We start from the raw sequence: 23396 nt of genomic DNA, 5'->3' as shown, positions 1-23396 counted from the left end.
TTTAAAATGACATTCCGTTGACAGCGCTGCGCACGAAAAGAGCCCCGACTAGCTGCATGTGAACCCCAGCAAGGAGGGTGGTGAGCAGAGTCAGCTTGCAAGTCATGACGGCATGAATCTGCGGTTATAAGATAACTGTAAGTCCGACCCTGCCGCTTGCACTGCCGCTTCAGTGCGGGCAGTTTTAGTCTGTCATCAGACAATATTCTAATACAATAGACTCTCAACAATTAGGTGTTCTTCTAACAATAAATCATCATCGGCTGGGATACATAGTATCAGAGTCCTGCAGTCGCCTTGATACTATTCCAACCGCCTCTTCACCTGTATAACTCCATGCCCGCCATTGCGGAACAAGAGAGCTGCCATGCCAATTCCATGATACTCCGTTGCCATGTTTTACAAGGAATGCAGCACACTCTCCTTCGAATCCAGAGTTCGCGATACCTGGATCGTAATCCATGATGAGAACAAGCCATTGCCATCTGGTGATTGTGCCATAATAAGAGGTGGCTAGACCCATAATTTCGTTCCTTATAGTGTGTTAAGTCGGGAGATCTGTGGAGATGTGCATCTCTTTCAAGATACTGCTGTCCAAAAAGGAGTGGTTTGCGCCAAACGTGGAAAATAGCGGGTATAAGCAAAAGTCGCAGAAATTGCGGTTGCAACGACGGGAACCCCCACGACCAAGGCTCTGAAAAGCACATTCATCATCTGCTTCCGATTCTGCGTTCTGCATCGCTGTACAAAGGTATCCGCATCATTCGATCGTGGAAATGGTCTGTCTGGTATTGGTTCCCCGAGATACTCGCATAACGGCCGCCATCCCGAACTCACTCGGTATTCCAGGAGTTGCCCAGGGGGTACAAGCTCACGTATCTCATTGTAATATTCACAGAATCTTTGTTTGCCCGAGTTCTCGAAATCATCGTAGAAGAAATACTTCCAAAATTGCCGCAGCATTGGATGGTATAAACCTGCTGCCCAGTCGAAATTGGCAATGGCCTTGAGCTCCGGGTCCTGCGCGCGCCAATTCACAGTCTTCATAACTGAGTTGTGCCACGAATCGACGTCTCGCGTAGTAATGATAATCTTCGCTTCTGGATAGGCTTCAATCAGCTCTTTGGCGAATGCAACTGCTGGCCAATCGCAGACCGCCTGACAATGCCCGAGCAGGGCATCCCACTCCTCACGGCCAAACTTTCCCTTCCCTTCGTACTTGGCGGCGAAAGCATCCATCCAGCAAAGACAATCTGGGGGGTTCTCAACGCTGGCGGACATCATGTGATACGTGCCCGTATAACCCAACTCTTCCAGCGCCGTTCTCAACGAAGCGGTACCTGTTCGCCCAAGACCAAGTGCCAGAACTCTCATAGGTACAGTCCGCTTGCATTCTCGACGATTGATATCAGTCTGATAGGGCGTGAAAATGTCAGTTGCAGGCTTCGGGGTGTATGCAATGCCAGAAGCCATGTTGCGAAAACCTCTGCACTAGGCAGGGCGGTAGCAGTGCGGAAAATTGCGTTGGATTTAATGGCTCTCGTTGATGTCGTTGCGAGGATTGCGATAGATAAGTCGTGAACGCTAGCTCAATCGCTCACGTGAGTAAATTGGTCTCTAGAAGCCACACGATCGCATACTAGACGTGACTAGCAGGCTCGATTGATTTGCCAAAACAGATGTGAGAGATAGAACAACAATAACGACCGGACATTGACCACAGAAACGGCCAACAGGTCAGCAATCACTTGGGAGTGGAAAAAGTTCCAGGGAACTAGGATACGGAGTATAAGAGAAAGGCGGTGGCACCAAGAGGTTGATTGACCTGTGTTAACTATGCAAGCGCCTTGGTTCTGGGAAGTTTCCGCGAGGAGAGGCTCTCCAGCAAAAGATAATCTGCAACGCAGTGGGAAATGGAGCCATGGGGCTACGCAATCCAAGGCAAATGGAGGAACGCGACGCTCCACGCAAACCTGGCCTTAGCGGCAAGGTGGCGGTCTTACCTTTACTTGTACTGCTTACCTGGTAGACGACAGACCACTCCGTGACAGGACCACGCTTTTCATTTCGTAGAGCATGGTTTCGGCATGTTGATCCTTTCCCGCCCAAGTTTCCTTGTGGTAGGAGCTGCGTTATCGGAAGCGGAGGATGAGCCAGTGAAATAAATTTTCAAAAGACAAAACGAGTCTCAAGAGCGCCATTGACGCCTCTGTGGCCGTCCCCGTCAAAGTGGGGATGCCGAAATCTACTCGTAAGCGATACTGACGAGGCCAGGTGGTCGTAAGTAGCTAGGTAGCTCAAGCAAAGGGCCAAATTGGAGCCCCCAAAATTATCCTCGCCAAGGAAAGCAGATAACATTTTCGAGATGCTAGTCAGGCCGACACCTGAGGTGAACCAGCAATATAGGCGCGAGAACACATAAGACCGAACTGCTTGGTTCAGAAGGACTGAAATTTGGTGCTGGCCTGCCATTCTCTATTCTAGGCCCCCTTACAGGAGATAGGAGTAGCCAAGATGGAGGGATGCGGTTGCCCCAACGTGGAAACAGCACAAATTGGTGAGATTCGGCCAAGCTTGTCTAGAGCGAGTGGCTATTCCTGCCCCATGCTTTCCGGGAGACCAGGATTGGTTGTAAGGCCTTGAGGAAAAGTGAAAGCGTCAATGACATGAGATCAAGGGATGAGGTGAGATGCATTCAACAACGCACTGGCGGGCTTCCTTATACCATCATTCCTCGCTCTTGCGACTGTCACGGCCAAATGGTGCAAATGGACCAGGGCTTGGAGAGGATCAAACTGGTAATGAGGCAGAGTCCCGCTGCAGTCTTGGCGTCTTGACGTCTGGTGGAAGCTGGTTCAGCCTTGTCCTATAGCGTTAACAAACTACCATGGCAATGATACAGCTCCTCATAAGTCGTAGGATAATTCAACTAACTGCACTCCGTACGAAGAGAATCTAAGGTACTGTAGGGAAGTGGCGCATCAGTGGCAGTAAGCCCCGAGGGTGCCGGTCACGTGTTAGTCACGTGGTAACTTTAAACAGAAAGGTCGACTGGAATCCTTTGGGCAGTCACATGACCTTTCTCAGGCCGTCAGCGGCAAGAAGGCCTATGGTCCGACGTAGCATCCTAGTAGATTCGTCTTAATGCTCCGCCGTGAATTTTTTCCCACTCACTAGTCGGATTTTGAGAAAGTAAAAAGTCATTGTCCGCTACCCTGGGCGCAGTCACCAGTTCTATAGAAAATTCCTCTATCATAGCCAATTTCAAAGCGTTCTGTCATATTTCGTCTGACTCCCTAAGAGTTCGCAATGTTGCGCGAAGTGTACGTATGGCAATATTCCTCGGTCCATCCTCTATTCTAATAATGCGGCAGAAAACCTCGAAATGCACGCACGGCTCGTATAGTCAAAGCGAGAGAGCCACAGCAAGTGGAATCGCGCAAGAAAGTGCTACTCCTCCACGGCTCAAAATGCCCACAACCAGTGGCTGCCGTGCTCAAAACCGTTCATACCTTGGCCAAGCCAGATGCAGTGCAGTTGCACAAGAAGAATGAAAATATCCATCCATTCGAAGACCCTTCTTCGCTGGAATTTTTGGCCTTGAAGAATGAGTGTGGTGTTGTGGTCTTTGGCACACATTCAAAGAAGCGACCGAATAATATCACCATAATGCGAACATACGATGGGAAACTCCTAGACCTGTTAGAATTGCTAGTACTGGTACATCCAGAGCAGTCGCAGAAAGACCATGCACTTCAAGTAGGTGTTGCAATGAAGCCTCTGTTACTGTTTAGCGGATCACAGTGGGATGATGCATCTGCTTCATCTCAAGCTACACAATACCACACGATCAAGTCAATTATGCTCGACCTTTTCCAGGGGGAAGAAATCTCTTCAATAGAGGTGGAAGGACTGCAATATCTACTCATGATAGCAGCAGGCGAAATATCAAACCCATCAGCGGATTATGCTGACCCAGCAAATAAGCCTGTGCTACACCTCAGGTGGTACAAGATTAGAACACTGCGATCCGACAACCCCAAGATACCACGGGTCGAATTGGACCCTGTTGGACCGAGTTTCGACTTCAGAGTTGGCCGTTATCGAGAGGCAGATGCATCTACCATGAGGGATGCTCAGCGACATGGTCGACGACCCAACGAGGCACGAACAAAGAAGAATATCGAGACTGACCTAGTGGGAGACAAGATAGGCAGAGTCCACCTCGGGAAGCAAGATTTATCAACTTTACAGACTCGCAAGATGAAAGGTCTGAAGCGGGGGCGGGCAGATGTCGAAGCAAAGCCGCTAGAAGGTGACAGTGACGATGGCCTCAGCGAAGACGAGGTCATGGCTGACGGTGGAATGGATTTGGATGGGGGACGTTCAGAAGATGGAAGCAGCGGTGGTGGCACTGGTGATGAGATCAGTATTGGTGAGAATGATGATGAGGAGATGGAGGACGTGGAGGACGAAAAACCGAAAAGACAACGGCTTGCTTAAATCAAGTGAGGGAGGAAACGAAGGACAACAACGACCAAATAATGGGCCATTGATATTCGGCCAACGATGGTCATACAATGTGGCCATGCCCCGCCGTCAGAAGAAGATTCAGGCCACACGATTGGAACCACCAAAGTGTATGGAAAGAAGCCACAAGGATCCGGAGGCTGATCTACACGACTGGACTTGAAATCACAGCCAAGTGGTTCTCCTCTATGCAAAACAGGCCGCCGGGGGCTGAATGATCATTCTGCAAAAATTCGGGGAAAGGCAAAGCAAGCAGTAGATGGATGGCATGGTGCAACCTGAAGGGAGCAGCCATGGACATGCATTGCATCCATCTAGAACGCCTAAGAGGTATTGCCGACTGGGTTAAGAGGATGCTCTTGGAGGCCGAAACGCCAGCCTTGCGAAGGCGAGATATAGCCGTAGAATGACGTTGATATCGGCAGGTGATTTCTCACTAAAAGACATCTGGGTGACAAAGAGGAAGGAGCCGAGGTCTGGGAATGCGGGCAGCGGTTCTGTGGGGAAGGAGCTGCTGAGTGGGTGGTCACGGCTCCCAGGTCACGGGTAAATGGTCACACGGTCACATGACGATAGGTAACTGATGGTGCCCTTTCTCGGGGTTTCCCACCTCCAGGTGCACCTGCACTTTTCACAATTGCACCTGCTACCTGCAAATGTTCGTTTTTGACCGAGGTTGCCCGCCTGGCTCACCCACTCCTTCCTCCGCGCTGACTGCCGCCCAGCTTGGCCGTACTCCAATAAAATCTTACAAGTTACAAGGGACAACCCACCTGCGACTCTGCCCGTGCTCGTGACGGCACACGGTGCATTGATGTCGACTACTCGTACCAGAAACAACCACATGTGAAACGACCTTCGCATCTCATGTTCACATGCTGCAAGTCCACTCATCTCCTTCTCCCGTGATCTGGCCTGCCCTGTACCTACTGTCCGACCTTATTCTAAGTCGCTTTGCAAGTTAAGGGCTCATCCATTGTCCGCGGGAACTGCTGTGACTGCTTCCTTCGAGTCTGACCTTGTCGCGGCCATGGATGTTCTAAGAGTATTGTCCCGTATTGTCGTTGCCCTTGTGACGTGTGCTGAATAGTTCCTTAGGATCACGCAGAGGCCATCATCCTCAACCCGGATCTCGCACCCCTTCTCGCTATCCTCAAGGCCGCCCGCAATGGCGCTGTCTACGGAGCCAAAGTTCGCTTCCCTCATGCTCTAGTCATGGTCGTGCTGTTCCGGAAAGGCTCATGGAAAGAAAAAATCCGTCTTGTGTTAAAGGCAACAAGACAGCATGCCAGCAATCTTGCTAGATTCGCGGTCGTCTATAAATCGTCCATGTTAATATTACGCCTCCTCAATCCTATAAGACCTGGAAAAGAAGGCCCATATGACACCTTTTTCGCTGGGCTACTTGGCGGATACCTTGTCTTTGGAAGTGCAAAGCAGGGCGGGTGAGTTTGAATTCTGTTTCCAAGCCATTGCACATTCTAAGAGTTGCGCTGCAGTGTCAACCAACAAATAGTCATCTATGTCTTTGCTCGTGTCATGTTAGCGCTTGCACGACTTAGTATTGAGCCGCCTACCATGACAAGTACAACGCCTACCCCAACACTCTTCACCCAACGATTCTCGCCAGATACGAAAGCCATGATCGAGAGGAATGCTTGGCCTGTCTTCGCAAGTTTAAGCTGGGCTTTCGTCATGTATATATTCCGATGGCAGCCAGAAAGCATCCAGCCCAGCTTAAGGAGCAGCATGAAATATATGTACGTATTGAGCCATCTTTCTGAATCCTCACTCCTGCTAATCTAGATGTAAAGCTACGTTAACTCGGACTACTGGGATTCTCTTCGGAATTTCCTGCTATACAACACCTAAATAACGATGACGCGATCTTTTTTTGCATCCTTAGTGGCGTTTCGGCGAATGTGTGATGAACATTGCATGTACACAAAAACGATTGGATGTTCTAGATGTTCTGATGACACGGTCGTCAGAACTTGAAGTCATATACCAGGGACGGGTTTGTGTTTAGGGCCAACAGAAGCTATAGGGTCCCCTCTCAACGTTGGAGCACCTTTTGTGGAGACTTTTACTTTACAAGGCCGGCTGTCGTTCCATAAACGCGGCCGGCGGGACATGGATACGGGTCAAGAACCCTTGAAAACACGAACCCACCCCAGAAATACGATCATGCATGATCTCGAATGGCAAAGACCGCACGAGAATGAGTCGGACCTGCGAGGCTTGTGCATCAAGCATCTGCTTCCCGACATGGCGAGAAGGACATGTCCAACATCCTCCAACACCGCGTTCCCCGAACATCCCCGCAATCCACCCAATTCTCTCCGCCGGGGAACGTGCAGAATATACTGTTCTAGACGGTAAGTAGACAAAAGGCATGAAGGGGGTGGCAGCACGGTATCTAGCGTCTTGCATGAGGAAGGGATAATCGCAACGGCAGTGCACAAGCGCAATTAAAGCTCTGCTGATTGCTTTTAATTATACTCAAGACGCTATCTGCACTAAAGATACTGTCTGCGTAATGCTACATAGGGAATTGCTTCCTGGCTTCTGCCTTTTGCCATTTTTTCTTCTCTGCTCTCCTACATGGAATAGAATACTGTCAATCAAACCCGGCGGGGTTTCACCAGACCCAGCACAACACTTCAAAAATATCAAACTGAGAAACGAACCATATGTCCTCTCAGTCCGCTGAAGGTGAACACAAACCGTATCAAAAGCACAACAGCCTCTCCACCAATTTCTATCCCTACTTTTAGTCTGAGTAAATCTCCTCTGGGGGTGGGGGTTCATTTCAGACGAAGACACCCGAGTCCCAGGAACTGTATTCCATACCGCCGAAGTCCTGATAGCCAAGAGAGTTACTGTTCGCCGTGCTGTAGTCCCATCCACCACCATAGGCACCGGAGCCGGAGCCGGAGCCGGAGCCCATGCCACAAGTCGTCGCGTCGTAGAAGTACCCGGATGCGCTGCACGTCTCCGCATCGATGGTGGCCGTGTTAGCAGCCGTCGCAGTCGAGGGGAAGCCTATGCCGCCCAGGCTGCCCAGCGAGGATGGCACGAGTGGTTCGCGCATGTACATCTCGCTGGATGGGAAGTCGAAATCTACTGCTGCTGCGGCTGATGTGGCCCGCAAGCCCCCTGGCACTGCTGCTGTTCCTGGTTGTTGTTTGCCGTAGATGGCCTCCACCCGCTGCTGCTGCTGCTGCTGCTGCTGCTGCTGTTCATATGGGTAGTCCTGCTGGGGCGGCGAGCTGCATGTCGGCGAGGGCACGGGCGTTGTGAAAAGCTCGTCGCCGAATTCAGGCGAGTCCCATGGTCCTGGCGTGAACGTGCTGGTGTTGCTGGTGCTGGCTCCGCCTCCCGAGCTGCGACGTGAGGATAGCAGTCCTCCTGAACCCGGGGGCGATGCAATGCATTGCGTCGTTCCTCGTCTCATGGGTGAGTATGAGTTCTTCGTCGAGGCAATGTTCGCATACGTGGACGCGGTCGACGCGGTCGACAGCGGCGAACGGGTCTGCTGCGGTGGCGCTGTCTTCGGCTTCTTGTCTTTTCCCTCCGGCGGTACCTGTAGCTGCAGGATAGGGAGGAGCTTCTTGATCTTCGGCCCGGGAGTGAGATTACTGTGATTGTTATTGTTCGTGGTCCTCAGCCTGAGGGGAGCAACGGGTTCACGGCATGCAGGGTAAGGGAAGCTGCCTGGTTTGGTGTCTGTCGTCTCGCCGACTTCGTCCTCTCCTTCAATCACCCCGAGCTCCTCCAGGATTCGGTGCACGCTGGGAGTTCCATTGATTTCTTCCACGGGTGGGCCCGCCCATTTGTGGCCCTCCAGTGAGCGTGAGTATAGCTCGATCAGCCCTGCTGTGAGAGCTGCGTGGTGTTGGAGGAGGAGATCCGTGTATCTTTGTGCATTTTCGGTGGTCAGCACAGATCGATTCTGCTTCAATAGCGGGATTGCACTCCATGTCTCACCTTTGGGTGGCATTTGCCGACTCGGTCTTCCTCCTCACTTTATATGTGCAAGGAGCTTTGTCCAAGTTGCACCGTCTGCATGGCTTTGCACCGTCGCACTTTGCTTTCTTGATCCTGCATCGCTGACACGCCCTTGATACTCTCGGCCTCTGGCGTGGATGTTGCTCGGCATACATCTCGGGGTCCTCGGCTGGCGAGGTCTGATCAAGGTGACAAATGACGTAGTGTACTATAGTGAGGTTGGTGGCCAAGCATAGCCTCTCAGTCAGTGGGAGGGAAAGGCAATGCAGTAAACTTGCTGACGACTTTGATACTTTCTGCTGACGCTTGCCCCTTTCTTCGATTGTCTCTTTGTCTTTTCAGGCAAGTACAGAAAAAGGAAGAAGGGACATCTCTTAGACCAAAGTGGCAGCCCTCAGGCTCTATATCTCAATGGAATAATCCATTAGGGTATCCCGACAATACCCACCCCTGCCAGTCACAAGGCAGTGATTGTAACGACTTGCGTCAAACTGTGAAATGTGGGGTCTTCTTGCTTGTTAACTTGGAGCAGGGAAACGAATGGTCCGGATGGACATGGCCGCCCACGTTCTCGCAAGGCATTCATTGTTGTGCAAAAGGGCCTGGGCTTTTCTTGGTCATAGGGATTACTGTGCAGCCTTGATACTGGTGCACGAGTCTGTAAGCCTCGGGAGCCTCGTGAATGGTTCACTTGTGTTGGTTCCCGGTGTGGGCCACTTGGCCTCGAGGAGGCATCAACTAGGGTGCACCAAGGTCAAGGGAAGTCTTTGAAAGTTCCCAGATAAAAGGATATATCCGTCGAACCGCATACAGCAAGTCAACGCAGGTAGCAAATGCTCTGCATAAGCAATCGATATTTCGGAAGCCTGATCAGGCATATGTTGAATGTGTCACGGGTAAAGCCGGTCTATCATTCTCTTTACTCTAGATGTGGTAACGGGCTCTGGACGAATGAGCTAGTAGGCAGAGGAAAATGAGACCAATAGAAAACAGAGGAGAGATGTGAACAGTTGTCATTGCAGGGCAACAATGATATTGAAGGTGAAAACATGGAAAATATGGTTTGTCGACGCGGCAGTCAGGTTCGGCGAATATCATGGCCCCTGGTCATTCCTCGTAGAGCCATCAATGCGATCTTCGGCGGTTGCCGTACGAGAAAACGAGTATCAAATTGCCGAGATTGTAGTGGAATGATCCTCACGCCATTCTCTTGCACGCCAATCATCCGCCGCAACCTCAAATGCCTCTTTGAGTGCTGCTGTTCGCTAGTTGTCGCTACACAGGGCATCCCTGGCCAGCTTGATGATGTTTGTAGTGGCAAGCTCAGAACTTACCCGTGCCGGTGACCGGGTAGCGACGGCAAGGCATCAACCCAGGTAGCCAACGCATATGTCCCAGACTCTCGAACTCAAATAAATCATAGAAGGGGCATTTTAGGAACCATCTGCGGGTTAGAGTGAAAGGCAGCTGCAACAAACTGTGTTTTTGAGGTTGGTCTTAAGAGTTTCATAAAGGGTAGAAGATCAACGTGCAATAGGGGCTTCAGCCCAACTACATAAAGTTTTAAGGTTCCAGGAACAAAGCCTTTTGGAGCGGGAAGGACGTCGGTCACCAAGCTACTTGCTTGATGCACAGTAGAGCAAACTAGGCGGTCTGGTCTCCATGTTCCCCCCGGGGCCTTCTCGATGCTGGCGTTGAAACGAGCATCGCTAAACGGGTGCTTACGGATATGTCTACCGTCGTCATAATTATGTGGCACAACTATGCATTTCTAGGGGAATGTGGCTCTCTTGCGCAAGTGTGCCTCGTCCTCCGCACCTAATGTGAATATCATGTCGAGAGCGGAGGCATCATGGCGTTGCTCTCTCTCCCACATGTAGCGGTGCCGTCCTTTCCAAACATGTCAGCACTGCCAGCTACAGTATGACATATCGGATGTGTGGCATCCACAGATCCAGTGGCTTATGAATGGTGGTCATGATACAAATCCTAGTAACTCGCAGCTCAATTCAATGTGGATAGTCTCATAAAAGTGTGTGATGCATTGATGTACTCCTAGTACTACACTGCTTGGTGGTCAACCAACTCCTAGATCACACACCTGGATGGAGGCTGAGATTGACCTGGCCCCAGCTGCAGGTCAAAAATTCGTATGCCTATGGGTGTTCAGCCTAGAAGCAACAAAACTCAATTCGATCCAAGCGCCGTACTTCGTTTCAGTCCCGTCTGCCATTTACCATTCCAACGCCGGGCACGCAGACACAGAGGGTTTGAGAATGCATCTGTCAGGGCCATTTTCATGCTTCATGAGATTTCTGATGCTAATTGCTTTGCAATTGCGTTGGACCAGGCATCAATTTCATTCCAATTCCGATGGTCACCGAGCCTTCCACCGATGCACGAGTATAGCAGCCTCATTGGTAATGGTGTCGAAGAAAGCTCATGCTTCCCTGCGAACAAGCGGTGGTCCCGGACTTTAGGCACTTTGTGGATGATTGTCGCCTCAATCGATTTTGCTTCCTTGTCGACCAAGCGCCTGCGCATCCAGCTTGGGGATCTCACGGGGGCCATGCTCACACTAAATGTCCACACTGGCCGCTTTTGAAGCCCCATGGCTTCGATATCAAGAAACTTCAAGGCGTCTAGGAGCCATCTGTGTGAATGTACGGCGCTCCCAAGAATGACGGCGCTATAACTATCGACACTGTAAACGCGGTCGACGGGTCTGCAATCGACGCCGAAGCCAGCATCGTGGAGTCGAGAGGCGATGCGTTCAGCTACTTCCCGCGTCGAGCCTCGCGAAGTTGCATAGGTAATTAGGATGGGCATCGTAGATTCTTCGATATTGCAACCAATCGTCCCACTTGATCGATGAAGTGCCTCTGGATGTCTGCACGGTTTGATACGGTCTTCTTCGTCTTCAGTCTTGGTTGTGATTCTGGGGGAATGAGTCTGCTAGACTAGTTTTGTTGAAAGTGTACTGAGAGTCAAGCACGCAACTGGTAGATTGTATTGTGCCAGGCACTGTAGGATGTTTGATGTTCATGTAATGCTTACTCTGTTCCCCATGTTCGGCGGATGGGGCAAAGCGAGATGATCTCACTCGAGTCTGACCTTCGGCCATCCCGCCCGAAATAGACCAATGGAAGTCATGAGGTGTCTTTCAAGCCTCGTGTTGAACCACATGATTCGACTCCGACTGTATTAAATAAGCCTCTCGTAAGAACGTGATTCGCAAAACGTACGAAGGTTAGTTAGTATCTTGGAGGCCAGAGGTATCAATTGCTCCGGACGCTCGGACGTACGAGGTGCCGACAAGGCAGATACGGACGATAGGGGCGCCGAAAAAGCCCAAGGCCTAATGAGAGCCCACCGTTTATTCCTAGTGCTTGGAACCAAGCACGGAGTGGGAAGGTTTCTGAAGTGCAGCTTCGATCCGCCCGCTTCCGAGCCCCGGCTGGAACGCATAATTCGAGATGCTTGCCTTAAATAGGGAGAATGTTCGCGAGGCCTGCTCCCCTTTGGTGATTTGTGATGAGCCAGTCGCTCCACTAAGAGAGAATAAATCCGAACTTTGTGTGCTACAAATACCAAGGGATGAGGTCTTTTACAACACAACGACTGTTGCTTCATTCATGACGTCAGAGGTGCTCATCATTGGAACCCTTTCGGAAGCAAGCGAAGAATGAACATTCCTAGATATCTCACTCCACTGTCCAAGCACAACCGGAAGCTGCAATCAGATTGCGCATGCTGTTAAGTCAGAAGATGGTCAAATCAGGAATTACCTTACCATTCCCCATTGTCAAATTCACCTTCACGCATGTACATTGGGGGCAGTTAATCGGGCGACAAATTTCTAGGCTTCCTGGCTTGGGTCAGGCTCCAAATTTACTAGGAAAGTGAGCTATTCCACACTGTGATTATGTTATTTGCTTGTCGCAAAGCCGTGACGCCTTTGGTAATCCTAGAGATCCGCCCGTAATGCGCATCAAGGTAAGGCCACACACAGTATCTGTCATGTTAAGTTCTTAGAAGCGAGAGCTGGTTGTCCTTTCATGCTAGCAACCTTCTCTGGCTTCCAGTTTTATTGTCTAAATCGCCGCTGGGCGAACTGACATAGGGTATGATGTCGTTTATCATTCAATTCATTCATCCAAATCCCAAGATACAGAGCGCCAGTACCGCCGAAACCCACAAGAAACGGGGAATCCATAACCCAGGCGTGATGCTCTGTGAGCATTCTCTCATAGGATACATGGTCCCACCTTCGTTCAATTTTGTTACAGTGCAAAGAATTGCATCAAGTCGGCCTCGTCATCCTGCCCAACACCAGACATCAGCATCAGCATCAATGTCTCTGAGTGCCCCGCTTCGTGCGACTTCGCGCTGTAAAACACAGATACAACATCAAAAATCACATCTCTCCAGCCATGGGACGGGTTGGAAGGGACTGGGGGACCGGTAAGAGGAGATATTGCTTACCCAGCAATAAATCAGGAACGCGATCCCGGACGTCATCGCTCCAAGCGCCCCATAACTGGTTATATCCCGTACAGCCAATGGGACCACAGTACCCTCGGGGTGAGACGATGCTGCCATCTTTGCTAGGATCCGCTGTGATGGGCCATGGTGCAGTGGATGATGGAGAGAAAGTCTGTGAGCGATCGTTCGCCGTGCAGATTGGGTAGCGAAGCCTCGTACGGCCGGAGTCAATCGCAAGGCTGCAATTCCCATTGAGGGCATAATTATCGATTTGTTTGCAAGTGAGTTTCAAAGTGGAAAGAGGAAGAGGTTTTTGCCGCAACTCAAGAGTTGTTAATTGGTGATGCAATGCAAATGCTCCAATAATGCTTGACAGCAAATTGGTTGAGGTATTGTTCATTCAAATGCTGTTGTGCTAAACCAAATGAACAGTTCTCTGAAGCCATTCGAAACTATCTTGAAATATATTATGGCCTAGGGACGCGTCGTCGTCAGAGTCCGGGTTGAGACAACAGGTGTCATTCGACGCGAGAATGGTCTTGCGTACAAGTGATGGTGTGGCTGAATCTGGACAGTCATGTCAGCTCTGCTCACTGTGCACACGCCACCGTACAATTCGCTCACAGTCCCACGCGGCTCTCAGAAACGGCAAGAGGAACACCGAGAATGCACAGTTCCGGATTTTTTAGGGCGGTAGAAATGTTAGGTAATCGTTGTCAGGCAATGATCTCCCCGCTAACAGCAATACAGAGTACAGGTCCTCCGTACTGTAGTCACCTTACCAAGCTGTCACACCACACCCTCGGAAAGCAGAGAAAATTTCCGAGCGCCGGAGAGGATTTCCGGCAATGCACATGACCTCCGGGAACTCTCCTTGGCACTCGCAGCCTTGTCACGTCGTGCATAATCACGTGCGTAAATTTACTTGCTCGAGGCTACCAGTACTTTCTCGACGCAGCTTCAGCACTTACTCGGGCTAACCATCGGCTTGTAGTCACCAAGAGGGGTTGATCCATGGTAATCTCTCGGAATCCCGCAGCCCAACGCTGCTTTCGCTCATCTTCATACGCAACGTCTGAAGTACCTAACTGGCAGCCAGGGCAGTGCAAGCGAGCTCACAGAACTTGTAGCCATGAGCAGCAACCTGAATTAAGCCAACTCAGTGTCTTCGAAGGGCCCCACGAGTCAGTGGATATGCTTGGCTGGGCGATCTTTGTCATTGGAATGCTCGAGGAACCGCGTGGCCAGAGACCACGCCGCAGCTTGGAGCGCCAATAAATTGGGTCCCCTAGACTAATTTCTTTCTAGACTTGTTCGGTCGCGGTAGCACTAAGTACCTGGTAAGTTCCCTCGCATAGAATGGCTCTCCTGGCCCTTGCGCTGGCCCAGTCATCCCCTCACCGCCCCGATATGGAAGTTGCGAGCGCGAAAATTAATTGGCTGCTGGGTCACGGTGAACTCGCAGTACACGGTATATCGCCCCTGGACCGAAGATTTACGAGGATCTCGTATGTATCGAGAGCGGGTCCATTGCACAGTCGTTGCAGTCGGCCTGGAGAGGAATTGTCCAAGATCTGCATTGTAATCTATGTGCTTGACGAAGCCCATTAGCTTAAAATTGCTATCTCGGGGGGCTCTAGCCCGCACCAGTGACTCCCCTCTCGAAATATGGTATTTCGTTATCCTCCACTGATATGCCTTCGGAAAAAAACCATCCCCTGAAGAGACCCATCAGAAAATTCATCCTTGCATGCTTGTTAACAGACTGAAAATCAAACGCCAGCTTCCACGATTTGTTGGCATGAACCCGAACAGAAAGTGCCGTTGTGGGCAGTCAAAAACGAGGTCCGATCGTTTTCTGACTCAATATGAAATGAAATGAAGAATAGGAGGTTTGGTTCAAACACAAGCCAATCTGGTAGCCCCCATCCCCTGTTAGATCTGAGTCTGGACGCTGGCGCTGAGGCCCGACTTCTTCCAGTGTGTCGCTAATACGGGGTATTGGGGTTTGTAATGAATGTCGCGGGTCTTCTGCTCTAGGAGTTCTCCGTGAAGGCTGAGAGATAGGCGCCAGCAATCAGAGAGCTGCAACTCTCCCCTCTCTCAGTTCCTCGGACCTATTCCCTGGTCATTTCCCCTCTTCTCAAATTCTCGTCTAGGTCCAGAACTGCCGGTACGCTTTGTCACGAGCGTTCGAGTTTGTAACATAGACTGAAGGTGAATGAGAATGTAATGTGTCTGTCTTTTTTCTTTTGATTCGATTTACTCTCGAATTTGACGAACCGTGAATGGAACGTAGGGCAATCTCAGTTTTTGGTGTGGTTTCTCGACATCAGTAATCTGAATTCGTCGTTGGAATTGTATTTGAATGAGTGTATGCCTTGGGACGGTGAGGTTTTCTGTTTGCCTCTGCCTCCTCGGTATTTGTATAGCGCAAGAACACACTTGTGTTCACTGGTGACTAGGGTTGCCGAACCTGTACTGTTCGCTCCCTGGTCCTGACTTGGAAGTCGCTGTATTCCGACTGCGCTTTGCGATCGGGTCTGATAGCTTCGCCAGTCAATCTGACGCTGTAAACCAGAGGTTTCAGCCTCTTGGGAGGAGTTCTTTGGGTCACACTTGACTTTCAAGCTGGTTCCTCGATCTGCTACCTGCTGTGGTTGACTTTTGGCGTGAGAATTCGAGGATTTCTCCCCAATCCCCAAAGTACGCGCCTCCACAGCAGAACAGTTGTAGAACTCAATCTACAAATCGAGGCCCTCTCCTGTTGTTAAATGCATCGGGAAATGAAGCGCAGCTGAAACAATGTGTCTAAGTATGGGCTGTGGCTTGAAATGCGGAGTGCATTGGTCGTATGAGTAAGTTTGGTATTGTGGTTATGTACAGTTTCTGTAGCGCAAAGTATCAGTCCACACAATTTCTTAGTGAGAACGACCGTAAAAATTCTTACGCTTGTCTGCAGACTATCTCCTGACAATATGCAATCCCACGAACTATGTTTTGCTTCCTTTCAAACGAGATGCAGCTGTCATTGGTGAGGCGGTAGAACCATCTTGCTGGGTGCAAGACCGAAGGGAACGTGGAATGTGTTTCCGCATTTGTTTGTTCAGCAGATCCTGAATCACTAGTACTCTGCCTGAACCACAGTTTTTTCACTTCAAGTGCGGTGTATGCAGCGAAAGACGCGATGTTGATGAAAAGATGGAACACATTGATTTGGTCCACACATTATCCTTCTCTTTTCCTCAGAACGGTGAGCAACCAAACTCCGTCCATATGAGACCGTAAAATATCAGCTAGATAGTGAATATCATCTATACCTTTCTTCGTGGTACTTGACTCAAAAGTTGCGATATCAATGAGATGTGATGGTCGTTCCTAATCTTCAGGCGAACATTCCATATATGCACCCTGTCCCTGTCCCATCGTTGACAAAACTAAAATTGGTATTTCCCTTGAATTGCCATACAGGCCTTCCTCCCATGTGTCCACAATCTGGGAATTTCTTATCCAAGCACCCACCCGTTCGCTGCGGTTTATGGAATCCTCTCCCAGCCTAACTCCAGTCCGTTTTAAAAGTACGTATAACATGTTGGAAAGACTCGTAGGTCCCAAATCGCATAAATCTCGTAAAATATGTCCAATTCATCTTGTTCATTGCGGAGTCTGTTGCTGGAGTTGAAGCCGAACCATTTGTTTAAGCAGGGTGCAGTCCTCGCACTTAACAAGCTTCTCTAGGGTCACGACCCTCTCGCTAAGTCGTGTAATCTCGTCTGTCATATGCCGCATTTCGACCTCGGACTGGTGGACATAGTTCATCGCGTCTGTCATGACATCTGACTTTCTAACTTTTCCTCGATGTTCTCGCGAGGCATAAAAGTCTTGTGCCGACATGCCAGTCATCCTCGACGTGGTACCGGTGGCAGATAAGGCTCGGTGAAGTTGCATTATCTTGCCGTTCAGGTTGTCTCGATACCTTCGCTCGACCACTGAATGGGCTTGCTTAGCTCGAATGTTGGCCGATTCATCTTCACTCCCCGAGGCTTTGTGAGTTCGTTTGTTGCGAGTTGGCTTGTCGCCTTCGGTATTCTGCTTAGAGCGTGGCTTAGACTCACTTGTAACCGTTCTCGATGGTGACCTGCGGGTCGCCCTTTGCCCTATAGAAGATCCAATACTGGTGGACAAGCATGGAGGCGCCTGGCAGTCTTCAATTTCAGCAAGATCGGCGAATTGTATGCAGCTAGGCTCAGGCCCGCATGCTTGGGGGATTTGTTCAAGAGATGAAGGATTAAAGCCCCTTGCCGATAATGGAACGTTCTGAGTCAAGCCCGGTTCAACCTTTAACGGGTAGCTTGTAGATTGGCGGGAAAGGGTCATTGATTCTGGCGATGTTTTGTAGTACGATCCTGACGATATTCCCTCACTTGGGGCCGGGTATGAAGAGATATCTGATGCATCGAAATTGAGGAATTGGGAGTAGTTCGGGGAACCGACATTGTGCTCGGTAGTATCGATAGCATTCAAGTCATAATAGCCAGGTTGAATTTGACCCTTGAATTCGCCAATAGGAGGCTGAAGGTTCGTGAAATCAACCTCATCCCAAGGTCGCTGCTAGTATTTTCAGCATAGTGGCAAAACACTCCCATCGTTCTAACTACATACTTGGTTGTCGTAAGATAGATCTTGGTAATGCTGGAACATTTGAGAGAATGGCATTATATCGTAGGATGATGGTCTGAGAATTGTTTGATGTTGATGTCAAAAATTTTGGTTGTGAAAGGTTTGGGAGGGCCCTGAGTATCACCCCACGTGTGCGAAGCAAGTCCTTATTATTATCCCTAGGCCCTGGCTTAGGATAGTAGTAGCTTCCCTGTCCTTCGCTTAGGCAAGTGCATGAATAGCTCGGCATTTGGATCGAAGATTCAGACTCATCAGACCACCAAGAATACGGAGCAGCAAAGCCGGGCCTCTCCGCCTAGAAGCTCAGTTGTGGTACCCCGGCAGTGGACGTTGTACTTGGCACTGGGCTGGCCAACGGCAAGGCTGGGCCCTCCATTCCGAACCCTTTCGCGTAGCCTATTTGGTACCTGTGCAGCAAGCATGGGTCTCAAGCCGAGCATTGAGACCGACCTCGACGCTCGACCCATGACTTGCTCCACACACATGCTCATGAATAGGCAATCCTTCCCTCCTAGAGCATGGATAGCTGGCCGTTGCGCAAGAATCTTCCACTAACTTCCCGTCGCCACCAGAAATACTAACGTAACTCCTCAATTTCGGACAACGAGAAATCAATCCTAGTATCAAAAGCTCTCAGACGTCCACTGGTTACTAAGATTCTTCGGCTTCTATGCTATCAATACCTCCACGTACGACTAATTTGTGATGATTATTCATGGCACATGATAATTTTCTTCTATCGACCCAAGGACTGGCAGAAAGCGCTGTTGATTTTAGGCAAGTAGCTTCACTTTTGATAAGTTAGTGATTCGACAGACATTTTTAACGACTCGAGCTCCTAAGATGAACAGAATCATGGAATGGCACAGTCTGAACTGTGCCTTTCGGGGTGCGATGCCGTTGATTTGGTTCAAATTAGGTAATGACCAAGCCATCAAGTAGCCAGTATAACAATGGCCTCTAGAATAGTGCTTTTAGAGGTTTTGTCCGCTTTGATGCGTTGTCACATGTTGCTCAGAGTCCCAAACTCACACCATCTATATGGGGAACCATACCGGCGTGCTCCGAGCTCCTCCCGTAGCAGATGAGATATTTGAAGATAATATGAACCATCCGAAGCAGGTCACAAGACTTGAAGGGAATTATGAGAGCGGAACTGACTAGCACTTCAAACCCTAGACAAGTCGGATGGCAGATAGAAATATGAAGTACCCTGCTGCCCGATTGAAGAGATCACACAACGATTGTCGAATAAATTAAACTCTGGTCTGCAACAAGTATCAAAGTCTCAGATATACAACGATGAAATTCAAGACGAGAGAGCTAGAGCTCTCTAGAGCGTTTGACGAAGTATTCCTGCGACTCTTTCTCATCGCTTCACGAGTCCTGCAGATCGTCATATCAATTCCGATTATCGGGTTTGTCGCCGCACTCATAAGTGGCTTCTCCAATGCAGAGCTTGATGTCCCTTCGAAGGCTTCAGGGGCGCTGGCGGTCGCTTCTCTATGTACGGTCTATTCTGGGGTGACAATACTACCTATATTTTTCGAAGGACCGATGTTCTTCACCACGATTGCGGGCCTGGATACTCTGTTTTTGGCCGCTTGGGCGACCCTGGTCGGAGTGTGGGACCACAGCGCGACAAGTAGCTGCCGAGCTTTCATCGCTGAGTACTTCGACTCTCAGCCAGAAAGGCATTCTTTCACAACAAATTGCAAACTTACGAAGGCTATGTTCGCTTTCATCATTGTCAATGTGTACGCTGTCATCGCTCCTCAATGAAGACACTCTGACTTAGTATGTAGGGCATTGTTTGGAACTACTACGATCATTTCCTTTTGCCTGCGGGCCATCGAGCTTGAACACTCAACTCAGTGGAAATCCCTTCCTCTCTTCCGCAAGACCGAAAAGACGAGATCCGAACAGCATTGCTCTTGTTGTAACCACAACCAAGAAAATCCTTCCCCTAGATCAAGCTTCAGTGGTGACAGATTAAGGCCCGGTGTGTGAGGACAAGGCAATAGAAGGCGTTGGCACACAAAATAGGAAAGAAAAGGCAATGTTTTCCGTCTGTTGAAGAGACAGGCCACCTAAAAAGCTGGTCTTCAAGCAGCTACGTGTAATTGACATAATAGTAATGATAATGCATACACAGTACTCATTATTACCATGAGAAGGCACGCCCATATCCTGAGATCGCTTTTTCTGCAAGTAAAAGGTGTTGTGACCAGTAGATATTACGTACAGAGTTGAGTTGTTTGGGAACTTACAATCAAAAATGCGATCCTCACAAGATTTCGATGCTTGAGGTGACTTGGATTCACTCAAGGTATCAAATATTTATAGCTCTGTTCAACTATCCAGGCTTATTGTTCCTGTAGGAGATAGCTTCCAGACTTTTTGTGTAATAGACACGTCCTGCGCGCGATTTCTGGACCTTATCGTTAGTTGATGAAGGAAGGGTTCGAAGTACTGTGGTTGGGCTGTGTGGCAGGCCATTTCATCTGGGAGCTGATCGTTCTCCAGTGGGTACAATCCCGCAAATCTACCAATGCCTCGTCTTTCGTCTTCCCCACGTGGTCCATCCTTGTTGACTGGATATACTTGTGGTGAGTTTCGCCTGGGGCATAAGAAGATTCTGTTTGTAGCTGACGCTCTGGTCCATTACGAGGCTGAGAAGCTCCGAAGCTTTCGCACTGAGGTTTTCTTGGTGAGATTCGGATTGGAATACTCGAGGAATTCTTTGTGTTGGATTTTGGGTCCGTAGGAATGCAATAGCCACCAGGGACATTCACCTGAATCATGATTGTCTGACAGGTGTTTGCCGGGTATTTGAAACTGTGCGAGTACGGTGAGTGGCCCTTTTGCCTGCTAGGGACCGAAATGGAAGCCGAAGTGCAGAAGTCTATGCTAATAGCTACGGTAACAATTGGTCAGACGGTGGGAGAAAAGTCAGTCATATTTGGCAAGCCGACTATCACCCTATCACCTGCATCGTTGTGGGAAGAATGCTTCCCCACCACATCAGGCGCCTTTGTCGGCGATGTCCGAGCAAAATTTTGCCCATTGCACGAGAAACGTGACAAACAAATGTGTGGATTGGGGGGAAAGACACAAGACCAGACGATCTAAAGCGACACTTTTGGGACCTCAACATTTATGAAACATTTGTGTGACGAGACATCTATTGAGGAAGAGTGGGCGGTTGATTGTGGAACGTCTAGAAGCTTCGATGGAACTTCCAAAGCCCTGCATCCGCTTACCCCTGTCGATCACAGCCTCACACGTCAGCCTTCGCCAGAGCTGCTAGGCTAGAAGGCTTTGACTCAAGGCTTGAAAACGAAACAAAACTCAAGCCTTGTACATTCTGCCACTCATCTCTTCAACGACTTATACTTCTTATTACAGAAGCCCCTGTGCAGAATATGAACTTGTTGCAAGACAAGACAAATCTCTACATACTTGTTGTTAGACGCACACTTCAGAAGAGCAAATATATGACCCTCACAACGCCAAAGCTCCACCGTTTCAGCTGTTTGTTAGCATTTGGAAGCACGCTGAGACTGGATGTGACCATGCTCAGGCCTTTACAGTGGCTCAAATCGAGGTATGAGCGATCGAGTGCTATGCTTCCGCCCAAGCTTCCCTAGACCACACGCTGAAGAGCTTATTCTCAACAGCAGCAGCATTAGGCGAGATGAGTGGTGACTCATCAAATCCATAAATGGTCAAGAATGCCTCATTTGCTCAGATAAGCACTTGAATCCGGTAGACTTCATTTGTCCTTTTCCCATCGGAGCAATACCAATGCGGGATTCTCGATATCGATACCGAGGTTCGTGGGGACATATCGGGGGTCAACTCATAAAGAGATCAGACACAATGTAGTGTGAGCACGCCCAAGTATTGGCTACAGTGGTCTGACCAATTTTAGGCCGATACGAACGCCGGTATTGATACAAGCTGCACGCCGATCTGGGGAAATGACGCACGCGCATCCATCATGCAGGTGATGTGCTAATCAACAAGGATCTCCAGCGTCCCAATCGGAGTATATTACCAAGAGAGTGGCGAGCTATGGGAGCTCATCAGGCCATGGATCGCGAAAGCACTAGTGACCAGAGGCAAGGAATAGTGCAGTGCGTTTCCCATTTCGCCGGTTCATGGGTATTCGAGCGTTTCCCACCAATGACTAAGGGAAAGAACCACCGTCGAGGTGCCGGCCTTGTTTGAGCACAGTGATGACTCCAACTCTCATCAAAGTCTGTCCGACAATCATGTAATCAAGACAATTGCTTGCCAAGCATCCACAAAGTCTGCGTTGGGTTAACGTTGTTGCAGCAATCAGGACGGCTCCTACGCATTACTGTACCGTTCACTTGTTTTGCATCTTTTACTCGAAGACTATTGGTTTGGGTAGCATCGGGTGGATTCATTTCTGCTGATGTGAGGATTGAACATGGCAATTAGGTATGTGTTATTTTGCATTCGTTCAAAGTTCCTGCAGTAGATCATGTAGAAAAGCAGGCTAGTGAGATCTCGCCAGACGCCATGCTAGAAGCGCAACAACCAAGTTCGTAAAATTGCATTCAAAGGCGATGTCTCGCTCAACCATAGTAGAACGCGGAGCAAGGCCATGCCCGGTGTCTTCATCATTTAGTCAACAACCGAACGGAATAGTATCCGCTAGGACGGCCGCTGCTTAGCCAAATGCTTCAACAAACATATCTTCGACTTGCCGAAGTGTTAGGACGCGTGGCTGCTGCGACCAGAGGATAATGTCATCATCAGCCGCCTTGTGTTGAGGAAATGTAGGCGTTGCGCACTTCAGCAGATAGGGATCGGAAGTGGCGGGATCCACCGGGGCCACATAAACGTCCTCTTCCTCACAAGTCGTGTCACTCCAATGGCCTTCGTCGTCATCTCCTGCTTCCGTACTGGTATTGCTGTCGTTGTCCCAGTCATCTTCATCAATATGCTGCGACTCGATGGGCGAAGCATGCAGTATCGACAAAGTTCGAGGTTTGCAAACGAGCCCTAATGAGTTTTCTTTCGACGAGGACACTGAGGAGTGAACAATTGGTGCGTCGAGTATCGAGACCTGATCGTCCCTAATGTCTTCCACGTATTCAATGGTCGCGTCGTCTTCATCTTCATCCCACTCAATAGTAGCGTCTGCTTCAATTTCGACTTCGTCGACTTCGTCATCTAGATGCTGGGTGACATAATTTCTTGCGTTGTCGAATAGCGTCGCATGGCCGAGGAGTTTGAATAAGCGAGGTTCGGCTTTCTGGGCCTCACGTCGAATGTTCACTCTTGAGAGGTAGCCTAGTTTGTAGGCAAAATATTTCATATCTGAGCAAGAAACTTCGGGGGATATTGTGGCAGTGGTCTTGCTCATGATATAACGACCACCTGGTACACCATGTTGGTTTGAGGTGTGCATGATCATCGCCAGGGAAATTGTTGGAAAATAATGTCAATTAGGGTAAACTGTAAGGCCAACATACAACCAGGTGGGAAGTGATGCGATGAAGCAATGGTATGTACAATGGGAACGACTCAACAGGAGGACATCTCCTCATTATGAGGTCCTAGTATCAACAAACAATTTGAGATATGCTGCGTTCGCTTAGGTTATCCCAATTTCCTTGTCGGAAGTCGGCCACGGCTAGGGATAAGATCGTATG

General features: G+C 49.5%; 8 protein-coding genes across 8 annotated transcripts; 3 read left to right on the top strand and 5 right to left on the bottom strand.

The window, feature by feature from the left end:
• Nucleotides 1-579: 579 nt before the first annotated feature.
• A1O9_04167 (uncharacterized protein) lies at nucleotides 580-1473 on the bottom strand (the record flags this gene model as incomplete). Its single annotated transcript, XM_013406459.1, has 1 exon — nucleotides 580-1473. The coding sequence occupies one exon, from the start codon at nucleotides 1471-1473 to the stop codon at nucleotides 580-582; it is 894 nt and encodes a 297-aa protein (XP_013261913.1).
• A 1836-nt stretch (nucleotides 1474-3309) lies between these two features.
• Nucleotides 3310-4503, top strand: A1O9_04166 (valyl-tRNA synthetase; the record flags this gene model as incomplete). Its single annotated transcript, XM_013406458.1, has 2 exons — nucleotides 3310-3323; nucleotides 3375-4503. The coding sequence occupies 2 exons, from the start codon at nucleotides 3310-3312 to the stop codon at nucleotides 4501-4503; spliced, it is 1143 nt and encodes a 380-aa protein (XP_013261912.1).
• Nucleotides 4504-5560: 1057 nt separating this feature from the next.
• A1O9_04165 (uncharacterized protein) lies at nucleotides 5561-6402 on the top strand (the record flags this gene model as incomplete). Its single annotated transcript, XM_013406457.1, has 4 exons — nucleotides 5561-5575; nucleotides 5629-5975; nucleotides 6030-6290; nucleotides 6345-6402. 4 exons carry the CDS (start codon nucleotides 5561-5563, stop codon nucleotides 6400-6402), a joined length of 681 nt encoding a protein of 226 aa, XP_013261911.1.
• A 940-nt stretch (nucleotides 6403-7342) lies between these two features.
• On the bottom strand, nucleotides 7343-8533 carry A1O9_04164 (uncharacterized protein; the record flags this gene model as incomplete). The annotated part of the gene is made up of 1 exon (XM_013406456.1): nucleotides 7343-8533. The coding sequence occupies one exon, from the start codon at nucleotides 8531-8533 to the stop codon at nucleotides 7343-7345; it is 1191 nt and encodes a 396-aa protein (XP_013261910.1).
• Nucleotides 8534-10857: 2324 nt separating this feature from the next.
• A1O9_04163 (uncharacterized protein) lies at nucleotides 10858-11370 on the bottom strand (the record flags this gene model as incomplete). The annotated part of the gene is made up of 1 exon (XM_013406455.1): nucleotides 10858-11370. A coding segment is annotated over one exon (513 nt), but the record flags the coding sequence as incomplete, so codon positions are not given.
• A 5310-nt stretch (nucleotides 11371-16680) lies between these two features.
• A1O9_04162 (uncharacterized protein) lies at nucleotides 16681-17742 on the bottom strand (the record flags this gene model as incomplete). Its single annotated transcript, XM_013406454.1, has 2 exons — nucleotides 16681-17637; nucleotides 17689-17742. The coding sequence occupies 2 exons, from the start codon at nucleotides 17740-17742 to the stop codon at nucleotides 16681-16683; spliced, it is 1011 nt and encodes a 336-aa protein (XP_013261908.1).
• Nucleotides 17743-19008: 1266 nt separating this feature from the next.
• Nucleotides 19009-19716, top strand: A1O9_04161 (uncharacterized protein; the record flags this gene model as incomplete). Its single annotated transcript, XM_013406453.1, has 2 exons — nucleotides 19009-19463; nucleotides 19512-19716. The coding sequence occupies 2 exons, from the start codon at nucleotides 19009-19011 to the stop codon at nucleotides 19714-19716; spliced, it is 660 nt and encodes a 219-aa protein (XP_013261907.1).
• Nucleotides 19717-22408: 2692 nt separating this feature from the next.
• A1O9_04160 (uncharacterized protein) lies at nucleotides 22409-23092 on the bottom strand (the record flags this gene model as incomplete). Its single annotated transcript, XM_013406452.1, has 1 exon — nucleotides 22409-23092. Exon 1 carries the CDS (start codon nucleotides 23057-23059, stop codon nucleotides 22409-22411), a length of 651 nt encoding a protein of 216 aa, XP_013261906.1. The 5' UTR covers nucleotides 23060-23092.
• Between the last annotated feature and the right edge of the window lie 304 nt (nucleotides 23093-23396).

This window comes from Exophiala aquamarina, assembly GCF_000709125.1.
Source record: "Exophiala aquamarina CBS 119918 chromosome Unknown aczIA-supercont1.3, whole genome shotgun sequence".
In the NCBI taxonomy this organism is placed as follows: domain Eukaryota; kingdom Fungi; phylum Ascomycota; class Eurotiomycetes; order Chaetothyriales; family Herpotrichiellaceae; genus Exophiala; species Exophiala aquamarina.
Note: the sequence above shows the minus strand (reverse complement) of the source record. Positions and strands in the feature narration are given on the sequence as shown.